The sequence below is a fragment of the Ovis aries genome, chromosome 11, assembly GCF_016772045.2.
Source record: "Ovis aries strain OAR_USU_Benz2616 breed Rambouillet chromosome 11, ARS-UI_Ramb_v3.0, whole genome shotgun sequence".
Taxonomy (NCBI): Eukaryota; Metazoa; Chordata; class Mammalia; order Artiodactyla; family Bovidae; genus Ovis; species Ovis aries.
Window position 1 is genome coordinate 49,584,435 of NC_056064.1, and position 13,876 is coordinate 49,598,310.

The 13,876-nt window shown below is 44.4% G+C and overlaps 1 protein-coding gene across 2 annotated transcripts in view; it reads right to left on the reverse strand.

Annotated features, from left to right (window-relative positions):
- TBCD (tubulin folding cofactor D) overlaps positions 1 to 13,876 on the reverse strand; it is a 143,793-nt gene that overhangs the window by 124,017 nt on the left and 5,900 nt on the right. For both annotated transcript variants that reach the window (XR_009595364.1, XM_027974323.2), the window contains exons 3-6: positions 11,174 to 11,271; positions 10,117 to 10,218; positions 8,746 to 8,892; positions 6,779 to 6,834 (exon numbers count right to left, since the gene is read on the reverse strand). Coding sequence is in view for 1 of the 2 variants with exons in the window: in XM_027974323.2 (XP_027830124.2) it covers positions 6,779 to 6,834; positions 8,746 to 8,892; positions 10,117 to 10,218; positions 11,174 to 11,271 (403 nt within the window). In the remaining variant the exon portion in view is untranslated. The remainder of the gene's footprint in view (positions 1 to 6,778; positions 6,835 to 8,745; positions 8,893 to 10,116; positions 10,219 to 11,173; positions 11,272 to 13,876) is intronic.

Genomic DNA, 13,876 nt, shown 5'->3' on the forward strand with positions numbered 1-13,876 from the left:
GGCTGGGACCCAAAGCCCTGCTCAGAGACACAAGTCACGGCGCTGGCCACTTGGGGCCACACTCCGTGCTTCCTCCACCCGCTCGCCTGCGGAGTCAGCAGGAGCCCAAGGTTCTGTGCACATCCTGCAGTGGCTGACTCCCAATCCTAGGCAAAATCATACAAGGTAAGTAGCCAAATCACAGTAAAACACCCAGGGCTCCTTTGAAAGATTTAAGCAAGTAGATTTTTTTTTTTTCTTACCAAAAATGTAACGTTGGCAGCAGAGGTCCTAAAGTACAGATAAGCAAAAATGGAAAACATCTACACCACAGATGTAACGCCCAGAAAAAGACCCTTCTGCACACACTGAAAGATCTCTGAATCCTCTGCTTCCTTACTTTTTAGGAAAACTTACATCACAACTTACATCCACTGTCAATGTGGAGCCCAGAAAACACATTCAAGTGTTTTCAGAGACTCCCCGCCCCCGCCGCCTTTTCCTTCTCTAGAAAGGTAAGTGCCAGAGAGTGAGCAGCAAAACCTTCTAACAACAGGACCAGACCTACCAGGGGGACAACGTGCAAAACACTGGTGGGACGGACACACCGCTCACCGGTACTGCTACCACACGGCACCTGGCCCAAGAGTGAAACAGCACAGGTGACGTGACAACCCTACTTTGTGTAAGAACTTATTGTGTGTTTTTAAATTAATAAAGGAAAAGGGAAATGTTTGTAAAATGATGAATTTAGTTACAAGAGGGGAAAAAAAATCTGTTTTATAACCTATAACAAAAGAAATTCCAAATGGATTAATAATTCTGTATGAAACAATAAAAAGGTAGAAAAATATCAGTCAGTCCACTCGCTCAGTCATGTCCGACTCTTTGTGACCGCAGGGACTGCAGCACGCCAGGCCTCCCTGTCCATCACCAGCTCCCTGAGCTTGCTCAAACTCATGTCCATCGAGTCAGTGATGCCATCCAACCATCTCATCCTGTCGGCGCCTTCTCCTGCCTTCAACCTTTCCCAGCATCAGGGTTTTTTTTCCAAATGAGACAGTTCTTCACATCAGGTGGCCAAAATATTGGAACTTCACCATCAGTCCTTCCAATGAATATTCAGGACTGATTTCCTTTACGATTGACTGGTTTGATCTCCTTGCTGTCCAAGGGACTCTCAAGAGTCTTCTCCAATACCACAGTTCAAAAGCATCAATTCTTTGGCGCTCAGCTTGCTTTAAGGTCCAACTCTCACATCCATACATGACTACTGGAAGGAAAAACCATAGCTTTGACTAGACAGACAGTTGTCGGTAAAGCAATGTCTCTACTTTTAACATGCTGTCTAGGTTTGTCATAGGTTTTCTTCGAAGAAGCAAGCATCTTTTAATTTCATGGCTACAGTCACCATCTGCAGTGATTTCGGAGCCCAAGAAAATAAAGTCTCTCACTGTTTCCACGGTTTCCCCATCAGATGCCATGATCTTAGTTCTCTGAACGCTGAGTTTTGAGCCAGCTTTTTCACTCTCCTCTTTCACTTTCATCAAGAGGCTCTTTAGTTCCTCTTCACTTTCTGCCATAAGGGTGGTGTCATCTGCATATTCATTATTGCAGGTTATTGATATTTCTCCTGGCAATCTTGATTTCAGCTTGAGCTTCATCCAGCCTGGCATTTTGCATGATGTACTCTGCATATAAGTTAAGTAAGGAGCGTGACAATATGCAGCCTTGACGCACTCCTTTCTCAATCTGGAACCAGTCTGTTGCTCCATGTCCGGTTCTGTCGCTTCTTGACCCGCAGACAGGTTTCTCGGGAGGCAGGTAAGATATCTAGTATTCCCGTCTCTTTTAAGAATTTTCCAGTTTGTTGTGATCCACACAGTCAAAGGCTTTAGCCTAGTCAATGAAACAGAAGATGCTTTTCTGGAATACTCTCTGATTTTTCTATGATCTAACGGATGTTGGCAACTTGATCTCTGGTTCCTCTGCCTTTTCTAAGTCCAGCTTGAACATCTGGAAGTTCTTGGTTCACATACTGTTGAAGCCTGGCTTGGAGAATTTTGAGCATTACTTTGCTAGCGTGTGAGATGAGTGCAATTGTGCGTTAGTTTGAGCATTCTTTGGCATTGCCTTTCTTTGGGACTGGAAGGAAAACTGCCCTTTTCCAGTCCTGTGGCCACTGCTGAGTTTTCCAAATTTGCTGGCATATTGAGTGCAGCACTTTCACAGCATCACCTTTTAGGATTTGAAATAGCTCAATTGGAATTCCATCACCTCCACTAGCTTTGTTCATAGTGATGGTTCCTAAGGTCCACTTGACTTCACATTCCAGAATATCTGGCTCTAGGTGAGTGATCACACCATTGTGGTTATCTGGGTCATAAAGATCATTTTCGTATAGTTCTTCTGTGTATTCTTGCCACCTCTTCTTAATATCTTTTGCTTCTGTTAGGTCCATACCATTTCTGTACTTTATTGTGCCCACCTTTGCATGAAATGCTCCCTTGGTATCTCTAATTTTCTTAAAGAGATCTCTAGTCTTTCCCACTCTATTGTTTTTCTCTCTTTCTTTGCACTGATCACTGAGGAAGGCCTTCTTATCTCACCTTGCTATTCTTTGGAACTCTGAATTCAGATGGACATATCTTTCCTTTTCTCCTTTGCCTTTCACTTTGGAATGCAGAGTTCCAGAGAATAGCAAGGGGAAATAAGAAAAATATGGTTCTTTGTAAAATCTCTTATGACAGTAAACCTTTAAGCATAAAAGTAAAAAAATTAATAAAGGAAAATAGCTACCATGTTGACCTTAGAATTAAAAACTTCAGTCCAAAGAAGTAAAAGGCTACCATCCAGGCTTCCCAGGGGGCTCAATGGTAAAGAATCCGCCTGCCAGTGCAGGAGTGGGTTCAATCCCTGGCACAGCAAGACCCCACGTGCCATGGAGCAACTATGCCTGTGCACCACAGCTACCGAGCCTGTGCTCCGGAGCCCGGGAGCCGCAACTGCCGAGCCCAGGTGCTGCAGCTACTGAAGCCCGAGCACCTGAGAGCCTGCGCTCCACAACAAGCGACGCCGCTGCAACAAGCAGCCCGCACACGGCAACGAGAGAGTAGTCCCCGCTCACGACAGCTAGAGAAAGCCCATGCAGCAACACAGACCCAGCACAACCTTAAATAAACAATAATTTTAAAAAAAAGGTTACCAACCACCTGGAGAAAACATCACACCCTCCTTGAGCTAACAGCCGTCACAGAGAAAGTGCACACTAGCACAGAAAAAGCACCAAGAAACCCACAGATATTAGAAATCAGATTACAACACAGGACGTAAGATGTCTGAAATAAGCTTAATGTGTTGAAACTCACCAGCGATCAGTGAAATAGAATCTAAACATTAGTAATAAATAAAACAAATGCACAATGCAACTGGGGGAACAGGGTTGTGCTGTAGGCTGCCTGTGATGGCAGAGATTTTGAAAACTTGCTCCCAAGAGTCACTGGTGTACAGATTCAACAATGTCCTTGTGTCCTGTGACTCAGAAGGCGGCCTCTAGGGGACTATCCTAAGAAAATAATCCCAAATATCAAAACAGGTTTACACCCAAAGCTAGTCAGTACATCACTACTGATAAGAGGAAGACGTGAGGTAGCTGGTTAAGAGTAAAAACAGTGGAATATAAAGGAGCCATTTAATCAGTGGTCATGTGAAATTAAGTGAAAAAACACGTGTTAATTCAATGAGATTGTGCTATGCAAATTCCATACAGTGACAACACAGAAAAATAAACCAAAAAATACAACACATGTATTGTGTATTATGATTATAAATGGGTGGGGTTATTCTAATTTTCTATGTTCCAACTTTTCCACATGGAGCATACATTGATTTCATAGTTAGATAAAAACATCTGCTTTTTAAAACTAATATAATCAGGAAGAATAAAGGCATGTTTTTCCATTGATGAGTTTCTGTACAATCAGGAAGAATAAAGGCCTATTTTTCCATTGACGAGTTTCTGTAAAGTAACGCTCATATCCAAATGTCTTGACATCGACGTAACAAAGTTACAGAACGCGCAGCCCACGTTTAAAGGTTCTGGCTGATGACAGGAAACCGATTCAGCTGTAGATGAACTACACATGGTAAGGGGAGGCATTCAAAGCTGATAGGGTAGACAGGCAGCTCCCTCATGGAACTCCAGAAAACAGAAGACAGTGGGTCAAAGGCCACAGATGACCACTCTTCATAGCCAGGGTCTCACTGTAACAGCTCATCAAAGAAAGACAGGTGAGTCAGAACCCACCTGTGAGGCAGGTTACCTAGAGCAACTCTAGACCTGAGGTCATCTGCCCTTTCTACGGCGAAAGGAAACGGTGTGCACCTACAGTCTAGCTAAATCAGCTGGAGCTCTTTTAATGCGCTAAATAAAAACCCGGCCTCAACCTTATGAACGCCAGCTCGCCCAACCACTAGATGGCGCAGGAGCAGCCAGTCAGCAGCACACAGGCCACCAGGGGTCTCTGGCTACCACCTGTCTGGAGGACACCTGGAGAAGAAGCATTTAGGGTTTCAGCCCTCCTCGCCCCACAGTGCAGTACTCCACCAGGCCAAGCTCAGCAGAATGCTACCAAATCAGTACTGCTGATAATAAAGACATGATGCTTCATTTAACAAATTTAGCAAACATTTGGGGAAAAGGAGACTTTCAACTTGATCAACCTTTCCAGTAGCTGCATTTAAAACCCCTAGAATGTTCATTCCTCTTCTAGGAATTCATCCCTAAGAATCAATCAGAAATCAAACAATCTATGGCTACCAGAGAAAGGGGTCAGGGAGGGGAACTGGGGAACGGCAGTCAAAAAGGTAAAAATTTCCCGCTGTAAGACGAATAAGTACTAGAGATGTAACATGCAACATGATAAATATAATTAACACTGATATATTCATATATGAAAGTTGTTGAGAGTAAAACCTGGGGGGGAGAGGCAATAACGGATAGAGAAAAAAGGAGTTATGATGAGATTATATGAAATTATGTGTGTGAAACTTCTGAAAACTGGGAAGCACTACAGAATATGATAAATCTTTCATTCAATTAAAAAAAAAAAGAGTAAATCCAGAGTCATCACAGGAAAAAAAATTTTTTCCTGTATCTTTACTTTTGTATCTACATGAGATACCTGATCACTAAGCCTACTGCAATAATCATTCTATGATGTATGTAAGTCAAATCTCCATGCTGTAAGCCTTAAACTTGTACAGTGCCATACGTCAATTATATCTCAACAAACATGGAAGGAGAAAATAGAGCCAATCAAAAGGGTACGAAGTTTCATGTTGAGTGTCTGCTGCTGCTGCTAAGTCGCTTCAGTCGTGTCCAACTCTGTGCGACCCCACAGACGGCAGCCCACCAGGCTCCCCCGTCCCTGGGATTCTCCAGGCAAGAACACTGGAGGGGGTTGCCATTTCCTTCTCCAATGCATGCAAGTGAAAAGTGAAAGTGAAGTCGCTCAGTCATGTCCAACAGCGGTGCTAATTTTACTAACAAAAGGTCTACTCGTGCATGGGGCTAGAGAAAGAATACATCACACCTTCGTCCCGTCTGGAAGACTGACCAAAGGTCTAGGCCAGCCTGCCGGCCCCTGGAACAAACCTGCATTTCCCCCGCCCCGGTGCCAGGGATCAACACACCCACCGACAGTGGAGAACAGAAGACCCAGCAGTTACATCTCTGGGGATGACAATACATGTGAGTCTTATTCTGCACTTCTTTTTAATCTTCCAAAACACACATGATTACTTTCACAGTTAGAAAGAAACCCATGCTTTTTCATTCCTTGTCAAAACCATGAGAGAGCTCTGTCGCTGACTTTCTCCTCACCCAGGGGAGGTATATCAGACATGCCTCCTTCTTCACTCCTGAAATCAGCCTCTTGAATTCAGGCTCTGCCCAATGGTTTAGCAAGTACTTCCACAAATACTTCCTTCAGTGTCCCTAAATGCCCCATAAATCAAGCATGTCTCTTCCCACCTTGCACAAGATCACGGCTACACACCTAAGCCAAGGTGACTCTGAAGTGTTGCCACAATCAAGACATCCAAAAGCTCTTACAGCCAGTTTTCAACTTTCATAAACATGGAGAGGGGATAAAAGTCAAATTTTTTAACTCGTTTACACTCTACACATTCTTTAAATCACATCATACAAAAGATTTGCCTTCTTCCATTCTCACATTCCATGAAACAAGTTACTCAGTTTTCATATCCATCTCTGGCACCTTTTTTTTATTTTTGAGACTTCTCAGGTCCTGCTGCCTGGGTTGTCTTACTCAGCTCATCAGAAAAATCCATCTGTGCCTGCTTCAGGCACAGACTGTTTTTAGTTAACATTCGATGTTTGGGGATTTTTATCCCCAGCCACAATGACGCAATCACAGCCCATGATCTCCACAAACCAGTGTGGACTGCTCTCTAAGTGACTTCCAAAGGCTCTTTTAACTGACACGCTGCTGGAGGAAAGATCTGGCCCCACAAAACTGCCACACCTGTTCAAAATCTGCGCTCCCTTGATGGGCCCATGAGCCACTAACCTGGCATCAGGTAACCCTGAGCCCCTAACCAGCACTGACGAGGGCCACATCAGGGTCAGGTTCCCTTTACCAGTGCTGGGTTCGCTCAGGGAAAGCAGCACAGTCCTCGGACAGCAAAGATTCCCCAGGACTTGCAACCGAGTGTCCTCTCTGATGACAACAGAGAGACACGTAACAGATGGCAAATCGACTCAGAAAGCACTTACTTGGACACGAGGACAGCAGCTGCGTCTCGGGCCTTGTCACTGACGACCAGGTAAGACTACAGGGAAGGGTAAAAGGGCAGGCATCATTACACGCGTGATATAAACATCAGGGACCCGCGCGGCCGCCTGGGCCCTCACCCAGCAGAGCCACACTGTTCAGGGCGCAGGCTCAGCGGCAGAGGCCAGACACTGAAGCTGCATGAACCACTCATGAACGTGAGCTCAGGGCTGCAGCTGCCACACGTGTGCTCGCTCTCAGGGGAGAGCCCAATCCGCACGCAGCGTGTGGCCACACTCCTTGAAACGTACATTTGCAAAAGTGACTGAAAAATGAGGCACATGTGTTGCTACCTGGAGTGTGCATGGAACAGGCCTGGGGCTGCCAGCACCATGGCATTCAGAACAGCCGGGAAGCCCGGCTCAAGCACGGGAAGGCTGCAGTTTAACGCAGTGACTCTGACACTTCTAAGAGGTTTCCAAGTCTCAACCGCTTCCCAAATAAAATACTTATAAGATCCTTCTTCTGAAGGACAAATCTCTAGAAACTGGGCCTCTCCTTGGGCAATCCCACTTAGGAGACTAGCACCCAGAGGGTAACCAAACTCAGCTAGAAACAAACCACCCATCTAGAAAAGACTACTGATATTTTAGAAATAAGGATACAGTGGTGCACCTTTTCCCTTAACGACTCTGAGGGAGATGTCTACTTACTGACGTGAGGCATTCAGACCACACTGCTCCAGGGAAAAGCAGGTCCCAGAGCAGCAGGACACCCGGGGCCCTGTACATGTGGGCCACATGGAGCAGGCTGGCAGCCAAACCCCTGGATTCAAATGTGGATCCACCATGTGGGAGAAAGAGAGCTGGCAAAGGCATTTATTTTTATACATGTTGCCTCCTCAGTAAAATGAGGATAAACAACAGCAAACTGTCTCATTAAGCAGGATGAAAGGAGTTAATGTATCACAAGCCTCTTAGAAGAACGTCTGGTGCAGAGCAGGCACCCAGAGCAGCTTAGTTTAAGTGTGGCAGGCATCCTGCCCTCCAGTGCCCACGCCCTGTGTAATCCCTCCCATGTGGGCTGGACACAATGACTTGCTTCTAACCAAGAGAATTTGGCAGGAGGTAGGATGTCACATCCATGATGTGACCTCTGCCTTGCTACAGACCCTGCCCCTTGCTGCTTTTTCACAGAATAAGCCACCACTGTTGTGGGGGGGCGGCTGCATGGCAAACAGCCAGCAAAGCACTGAAGCCCTCAGCCAACACCCTCACGATCTGACGCCTGCCAACAACCATGAGAGCTTGGAAGCAGACCTGTCCTAGGCGAGCTCAGCCCGCAGCCTGGAAAGACCTTGAGAGAGAGGGCCCAGTGAAGCCACGGCCAGATTTCCCAATTCACAGAAACCGTGAGATGATGAATGTGAGCTGTGTTAAGTCATTCAAGTTCAGGGCCATATTTTCCACAGCAGAATATACAAAAACCTAAATCTATACACACAATGCATGCATCAGGAGAACCTTGAAGAAAAAAAAAAGATACAAGTGTCATCTCTCAATACCAGTAGCTGAGAGATTTCACTTCAATATTTTTCCTGCTTTTCTTTACTTTCTGGTTTTCCTGTGATGATCATGTACTATTTACACAGTGGTAAAAATTAAAAGTTAGATTTTAAATGGACCTTTAATTTCTCTTATCACTGCCCCCTGAAACCCCTTTTATGCTACCATCAGAGTATCTGTATTATCTACAGAGAAATGAGATTTGCTGAAATAATTCATCCTGATCCCTAAAAGAATTATCAGCTTCATGTTAAGTTATGAAATGGAATTCCACCTCACTGAAAAAGAGTAACAACAGCGGAAGAAATATCCAAGCGTCACAAGTGTACCTATTAAGTCCCAGCTGCAGGATGGCACGAGAAAGGACACTGGTCAGCAGCTCATTACTGCAGGGCCACACTCACCTCCGCTACCTGGAGGATACGGTCCATGGTGGACACTCGCTCTTGCCCAGGCTGAGAGAGGAGGTTTCCGTCGAGGCGGGAAAAATCAAACGGGATCAGGCAGGTCACAGAGAGCCAGAGAAGCAGCATGTAGCGGGTCTCCCAGGTCTATGGGGCCGAGACAGAGCGACATGATTCCTGCATGGAGGGCATCCATGCGGTCCCACCGCCCCTCCCGCTCAGCCCCACCCAGGACTGCAAACACACAATGCTCCACCACATGACCTGTGGCACGCAGCCTGGCTGCTACCTCAGCAGGCAAGAGAAACAGCAAAACGAACAAACAAAAATCATCAACATGTCGGTGCAACGCTTCTTATCCCTGGCACCCTTCAGCGTGCAATCAGCATTTCAAGAAAAATGGAAAACAGAGTAAAAGATTAAAAAAACAGAAGCCTTAAGAGTAAAGAAAAAAATGCTCAACTTCTTGCCACAGAGGAGTCAACAAAACAAGATTCCGCTTTGGCTCCAGACTCCCTATCGGAGGCATGAGAAACAGAGGAAAGCAGGCCACACACAACGGCAAGACAATTTCCTGAGTTTGAAGTTACAACCCATGTGCCCTTCTGAATGAGTCCTGCGCCCAAGCGCCCTCTGCAGCACACACAACTGCAAGGCTGGCCATCAGCAGCCATCTGGGGGCCTGACCTGTGGGAACATTCCCACTGCCTCCTAACTGATGAGGCTCACTCTGTGCTCAGACCGCTGGCACACACCAGGTAGCTTATGCTCAACACCTGTTCGCCTTCCGTGTTTTCATAGGCACCTGGCAGAGTACCCACATGACCAGCCTCCTAGAAATCGTGGGTGCTGGCCCCTGTGATCTTCCTGTTGGACACCTCATGTGTTCTCACAGCTTGGTGCTGTGGGAAATCACAAGCACCTTGGGTAACCCAATGGAGAGAAGACTGGAAGCTCATGCCTGGTTTCCTCTGGACTTCACCCCATATGCCTTCTCCTTCTGCTGATTTTGTTGGAGTAAGTCATAGGAGGATAACTAGATGCCAATTCTTGTAGTGGTCCTAGGGAATCACTAAACTTGGAGTGGTCTTGGGGACCCCCAACATAGTTCTATTTTAAGTTAAAAAAATTTTGGATAATAATATAGTTATCATCACACTATATTCAGGTATAGTTTTCTTTATAAAGGGCATTTTGAAAAGAAAATAATTTAAAGCAACATACATCAAAAGACAAAATCAAAGGAACAAATGAAAAAGAAGGAATGGCATAAAATAACACAAGATAAAATTGAAGGAAACAGGAAAGGAACCTGCCAGTGTAGAAGCAGGCGAACCAAGGAATCAGCAAGGAGAGGAAAGGGGAGCTTACTTCATGGTCTTTAGGATTCTGATTTGTAAACATGTCTAACACAGGGTGCACATCAGCCACTTCATGTGGAAATAAACGAAGAAATGTTTTATATCCTCGAACCTATCAAATAAAAAGATACTGAATTATACAAGTAGAAAATACAGAACGTAGCAAGATTATTTCTCTATTATCAAAAATCACCACCTATGCCACCCAATGATCAAATCACATATTACAGTGATACAACTTAGTAAGACTAAACAAGAAGAAAGCCACCTTTCCTTCTTGAATCATTTCAGAAATGTGTTCTGTCCCAATTTGACCAACCAATCTTGGCTCATCAGAAATACAGGTATGTTACAAACTAACAAGTTTTGCTTCTACCTTGATTATGAGCAATAAGTCCTCGAGAACCCAAAAGGTCCCAAATTCATTAAGGCTTCCGTGAAACGCGGCACTACACCTTCAGGAGACCTTACATTCAACCAATCGAGGGCAAGCAGTGTGCACGCAGGCCTCTCTCCGCCACACTGCAGGCCCCACAGAGGCAAAACCCCAGCCAGGAGGGGCCGAGTCTCTCCCATGGTGCATCTACAGGCCAGCACACATATCACCTGGGAGCCTGCAAAAATGCAGAGTATCAGGCCTCATCCCAGACCCACTTAACTAGGAATCTGCATCCCATGAGATCCCCAGAAAGCCATCTGCACATTCATGTCTGAGAAGCATTTCTGCTTCCAAGTTTGTTTGCCTTCTCCTCGTAGGAAACTTTTCTCACTCACATATATATACATGTATGTATGTGTACATATACCCTCTCCCTCCCTCTCTGGTTAGCTGATGGCGATCCATTCAAGTGCAAGATGATGAAAACAATGCTGAAAAAGGCTGCTGCAGCTAAAGGATCCCCTGGGTTGCTAACAACTGATCCCCAGCACATGGTAAAAAGAGAAACGATGAAACCCACAACTTTTGTGTGAGAAACATCTTTCCTGGTTACATTTTGGAAAGTACCTCTGGACCAAGTTTATCAAGAAAGTGTTTTGCCAGCTACAATGTGCTATCTAAATATTACCTTGGAGATGATGTAAAGAAATTTAAAAGCCAGATGTACAAGGTCTGCAGGAGATGCCTTGTTTTGCACAAATTCCAACAACAAGTTCAACATCCATTCTAGGGAAAAACAAACATAAAACATTTGCTATTAAACATCAACATGGCATTAAAACAAAATGCCCAAAGGAAAAAGAGCTATTTAGATATATCAGAACAGTTTAATATTAGTAAATCTCTATAATCCAAGTATCAACAGAGCAAAAGAAAAGGTTTCGTCTTCAGTTTCCAAAAGGGAATTAGAATTAACATAACATTCACTTCTGCTTTTAAAATGTAGAGAAAATATTATTATTACTCCGTCTCAAATCAATATCTAATACCATGCTTTACAGAAGACACCTCTACAACTACTATGTTTAGAACAATCTGGGCTCTAAACAACAAATAAGACAGACAAAAAGGATTAAAAGGATTTCCACTTCCAGTTATAAGGGAATAACTGATATGGAACTATCTTACCACCACCAACAATTAGACAACCCAACAATTGTACTAGGTCGGCCAAAAAGTTCCTTTGGTTTTCAAGTAAAAATAAAAGACATATCTTCATTTTCACCAAGGATTTTATCAAATAACATATTCACCATTTTGTTCCACTACATTTTGCCATGTTTCAGGCAACTTCATAATTTCATCTTCCCAAAACTCTTTTATCTTTTTGAGCAAATAACTGTTCCAGGTGCCTTTTACAGCCTTCCAGGGAATTTGAAATCTTTTCCATCAGGAGAATTCAGTAAAGACCTTTGAAATAAACAGAAATCCAAAGGTGCAATGTTGAGGCTTCCCTGGTGGCTTAGCAGTAAAGAATCTGACTGCCAATGCAGGAGACACAGGTTCGATCTCTGATCCAGGAAGATCCCACGATCCACGGAGTAGCTAAGCCCGTACACCACAACTACTGAGCCTGTGCTCTCGAGCGAGATCCGAAATTACTGAAGCCCGTGTGCCCTAGAGCCCATGCCCCACAGCAACAGAAGCCACTGAAATGAGAAGCCCACGCACTGCACCTAGAGAAAAGCCTGCGCAGCAACAGAGACCCAGCACAAGTCAAAAATAAATTTTTTTTTTCCCAAAAAAAGGTGCAGTGTCTCTTGAATATGGCGGATGCATTAGAACAGCCAAGCTCTAACGGTTTTTGCCAGATCATCAAAGAAACATACAACCTTGTGTTATCCTGATGAAAGATTATGTGTTTTCTGCTGACTAATTCCAGATGCTTTTCTTCCAATGCTGCTGTAGGTCTAACCGGGAGCAGTACTTGTTAGAATTAACTGGTTTTCCAGAAGAAGCTCATTAAGAGAGGACTCCCTTCCAATCCCACCACAAATACAGCATCACCTCCTTTGGATGAAGACCGGCCTTTGGTGTGGTTCATTCAGTTCACCTGCCCCATAATCTCTTTTGTTCCACATTACTGTATAGTATCCACTTCACTGCCCATCACAATTTGTTTTTAAAAACAGAACCTTTTCATGACATTTCAGTAGAGCATCACATGCAGAAATATGGTCAAGAAAAAGTTTTTTCGCAGCTTATGTGGGACCCAAACAAAGCAATAACATAACCAAGCTAGTACAGATGATTTTTTTTTTAACATTGTAAATTGTTTAATAAGAAAATAAGTGCAAATGATTTTCAACACTTGATTTGGATATTTTGAGTATGTAGGCTATCTCCGGAGAAGACGATGGCACCCCACTCCAGTACTCTTGCCTGGAAAATCCCATGGGCAGAGGAGCCTGGTAGGCTGCAGTCCATGGGGTTGCAAAGAGTCGGACACGACTGAGCGACTTCACTTTTACTTTTCACTTTCATGCATTGGAGAAAGAAATGGCAACCCACTCCAGTGTTCTTGCCTGGAGAATCCCAAGGACGGGGGAGCCTGGTGGGCTGCCGTCTATGGGGTCGCACAGAGTCAGACACGACTGAAGCGACTTAGCAGCAAGCTATCTCCTGCATGGCATAACGCTGACTATTCTCAATTAATGTCTCAATTTGATTGCTATCAACTTCAACTGGTCTACCTGCCCACGGAGCACTGTCCAGTGAGAAATCTCCAGCATAGGGCTTTGCAAACCATTTCTGACAGATCACACACAGTCCCTTCTCCATACACTGCCCAAACCTTTTGTTTTATTTCCACCGTGTACCTTTCTTGAAATAATAAAGCATATTTTGCCAAAAATGTTGTTTTTCTTCCATCTTCATTATTAAAATGGCTATATAAAAACTCACCAATTTTGATAAAAAAAATTTTTTAATGGATGCTGACATGACAGCTGTCACAATATAATCTAACAAAACTGTTTCAAATGAAGTTAAAGACAACCAAGCACTACTAGAGCCCACTTATGGAAAAAAACAAATGAACTTTTTGGACAACTCAGTATTTTCAGGCACTAGGACGACAGCGACTTGTAACCAACCAACTGGACTCTACAGCTGCACAAGCTGTCCACTAGAAAATAATTTTTAGAACCCACTGCAGAGAGGGGGGACTCAAGCAGAGCAGAAGCTGCTTTAGCTGAAATTTGCAGGGCAACATGCCAGAAGAAGCTAAGCAGAAAACGAGCTCTGGAAGTCTGAAAGGTCCCCTCAAACCTCTGGCTGAATCTTCACATGCACAGTGGCTAGAGTCCAGAGCCCCATAGCCCATACAGGG